The 3,234-nt window shown below is 42.2% G+C and overlaps 1 protein-coding gene across 1 annotated transcript; it reads left to right on the forward strand.

The window, feature by feature from the left end:
- Nucleotides 1–834: 834 nt before the first annotated feature.
- LOC146019525 (fibrinogen-like protein 1-like protein) lies at nt 835–2,961 on the forward strand. The gene is made up of 2 exons (XM_083152044.1): nt 835–1,012; nt 2,214–2,961. Exons 1-2 carry the CDS (start codon nt 835–837, stop codon nt 2,912–2,914), a joined length of 879 nt encoding a protein of 292 aa, XP_083008170.1. The 3' UTR covers nt 2,915–2,961.
- Nucleotides 2,962–3,234: the final 273 nt, after the last annotated feature.

Below are 3,234 nucleotides of genomic sequence, written 5' to 3' on the forward strand. Positions count from 1 at the left end.
TATTGCCAGATGTGGTATACCTAACTTGGCACAAATACATTTCCTGGCTATATCTATTCATGTCATAAACTCCTTTTACAAACAGTTTGGCTTCCTCCTGAACTCCCCTGACATATAAAATAATCGAGCATCTCCACTCAATGCACTGTGCTGGCATAGTCTATGTGAGGAACTGTCCTGCTGGTGTCTGTGATTAGAGGCAAAGTAAGTTTCAGAAACTCTTAAGTGTGAAATTTCTATTGTTTAGTATTACAGAGCAACTAGTGTCATAACGTTTCAAAATGCTTCATTTGTGAGTTGAATCAGAGCTGGATTTAGACCTCAATGGGCCCTAGGCAAGATCGCGGTATGGAGAAACATAGAAAAAAACTGTAATAACCTCAAGCAATACAACATTTTTTGTATATTATTTAAAAATGTTTATTTTACTTATGGTACGCAATGGTGCAAAGTACAGACATCGTTTTATGCAGAATAATTTAGTATTTTTACATTTTTAATTTGCAGTACCTGATCGCAGGTCACTCAGCAGCGATCAGGTCTGAATAACCCACTTTGTGTGTTTAACAATAGAAGCGATGTATAACATATGTTGATGCCAGTGGTGGAACTTGGGGGTGGTGAGCCGGGTGTGGTATAAGGGTCCGACAGTCGGGATCCCGACAGTCATTATCCCGACTGGCCGGACCCAGACAGCATGGTGAGCGCAACTTACAGAGGGCTTAACATATTTAGAAAACATTCATGGAAGACATCGTCTGTCATTTGATTATATTAATGTATCTAATTCTGAACTGTATAAAATGACAATGCTGTTTGCTCTCCTTTACAAGAATGTTCTCCCACTGGACATATTACATTGGCTTCATCTTCACCTGGACCTTAATACCATGTGAATCGCTGACCTTTGTGAGTCGGGAAGAGCTGTATGGGCAGATTGCTAACAGACACCTGCTGGATGCTGAACAACTGGTGGGGCTGCTCAATGTACCTTATGCAGGGGTTTTCCGTGGTGAGTAACACCATTAAAAGGACTTATATCCGACTTTAAAAAATATAGGATTTTCTAGAATTTTATGTAGATAAACATATGGACATTGGTTAAGCTGACAAATTGACAAGAAAAATATAAACCCTTTGCAGTATGCTAGAGCTATTCAGGGAATGGTAGCTGATTAATCAATTTGTTGGCCCATCACAGGTGCATGTAAGGGAGGAATTATTATTATTAGAACAAGGAAGTCTTCCTCATAGACAAAATATTTTGATTGGCAGACTTGGTAGTGCTCCCCTAGATCCTGGTGCCCCAGGCAGCTGCCTAAAGGTAGAACTGGCTCTGGGTTGCTGGCATCAGATGTACAGTGAAACTAGTAATTACAAAGATGCTTAAGGATATAAAAAAGCAGTGGCGTAACTATAGCCCCGCAGCCCCCGCCATGGCGGGGAGGCACTAACTGTAAGCGCCGGCCTATGTTTCTATTCACTGTGTGTGGCTGACTGGAATGTGTGAGCAGACAGCTCGGCCCCCCCTCCCCCTAGCCCTCCCATCCGCCCTCCCTCGTAGAGTTAATCCCCCCCCTTACCCCTCCTCATGCCGCTGCATTCTCACAGCGCAGATCTCCTCCAGGCTCCGGACCGTCTGCTCCTGTCGTACAGTGCTATTGAAAACTGCCACTCACAAAATGGCTGCCCCCATATAGCAGACAGTTTTTTGTAGGGATGCTAGAGGAGGCGGCAGCCTCCTCTAGCATCCTTAAAAACTGTCTGCTATAAGGGGGCAGCCATTTTGTGATGTAACATTTCATTAGCACTGTACGTCAGGAGGAGACGGTCCGGAGCCTGGAGGAGATTTGCACAGAGGGAATGCGGCGGTGGCGGCTTGCGGCGGGGTAAGGGGGGGCTCGGGGGGGGGGTGTTTAACTGTGTTGGAAGGGCAAAAAATCCTAGTTACGCCACTGTAAAAAAGATTAAAGGAACTGCTGAGTGAACCTGAAAGATTGTGGCCTGTTAAACTGTATAATAGCACAAATAATTATGTGGCAGCTTACAATTACATCAGACATTTGATGAGCATATGAAACCAATGCAATTAGCCTTACGACTTCCATCCTTGAATTAGTAAATCTTAAAAATATATAAATACTATGTTGAAAATGTTAAATGTTATCAAAATGATGTGTAATTAATACATTTACTTGTTTTATTCCTCACAGAACTTGTGGCAAAAGATTGCAAAGCAGCTTTTCTTAACAGAAGAAGAACAAGTGGACTATATGTGGTCTGGCCCAAAGACTCCCCCCCACTGGTGGTATATTGTGACCTCAGTCCTCAGGGGGGCGGCTGGACTATCCTGCAAAGGAACACACAGCAAAACAAGGAGTTATTTGGATCACAGGACTGGAAGGCCTATAAAAATGGGTTTGGCAATCTTATGGGGAACCACTGGCTGGGCAATGAGTTAATTTATCTCCTCACGAGACAGAATGCCTTCATGGTCAGGTTCTTATTAGTCGATAGTCTAGGAAATCACCACTATGCAGACTACTCTAGCTTCGGGGTGGAGAATGAGGGCAGTAGCTATACTCTAAGGTTAGGAGACTACTCTGGGAATGCCGGAGATGCGCTCACCATTATGAATGAGACAGGGACACATGATAACATGAAGTTCTCAACAACAGACATGGACAATGATAGGTGGTATAAAAACTGTGCAGACGTATTACAGGGAGGATGGTGGTTTGACAGCTGTCGGTCTGCTCACCTTAATAGTGACCAAACTATTTACTGGGGAGGTTTGTGTGATGAGACCAACCCCTGCATTTCTACTAGTATCATGATCAAGCCAGGAAACAAGAATTGTTCCCCTATGCCACTGCCTGCAGAGGGAGAATATTATCCTATTCATTATAGCTAGCTGGTGTATTATTTAGCATCATACTGTAGCACATCTCATCTTGAGATTCTCAGCACAATCAGAAATTAGAACTGTTGATTTAGAACATAAATTGCCTTGTGTTGATGTGAAGTACCTAAAATTATTGTGTAAATGTTCAATAAAAAAAAAATCTAAACTAAAAAATGGATTTGTCTAAGTGCATCCTTTCACTGGTTGTTGAAATTTGCTATATGTTCCACAATATTCAATAAAGTGATCATTTACATTTAATTTTGTCTAATTAAAGAAAATGTTTGAGGCTATATATTTAATTTGTGGAGAACCTAACTGACACTCTA

Source organism: Crinia signifera, chromosome 7, assembly GCF_055691185.1.
Source record: "Crinia signifera chromosome 7, ASM5569118v1, whole genome shotgun sequence".
NCBI classification, from domain to species: Eukaryota; Metazoa; Chordata; class Amphibia; order Anura; family Myobatrachidae; genus Crinia; species Crinia signifera.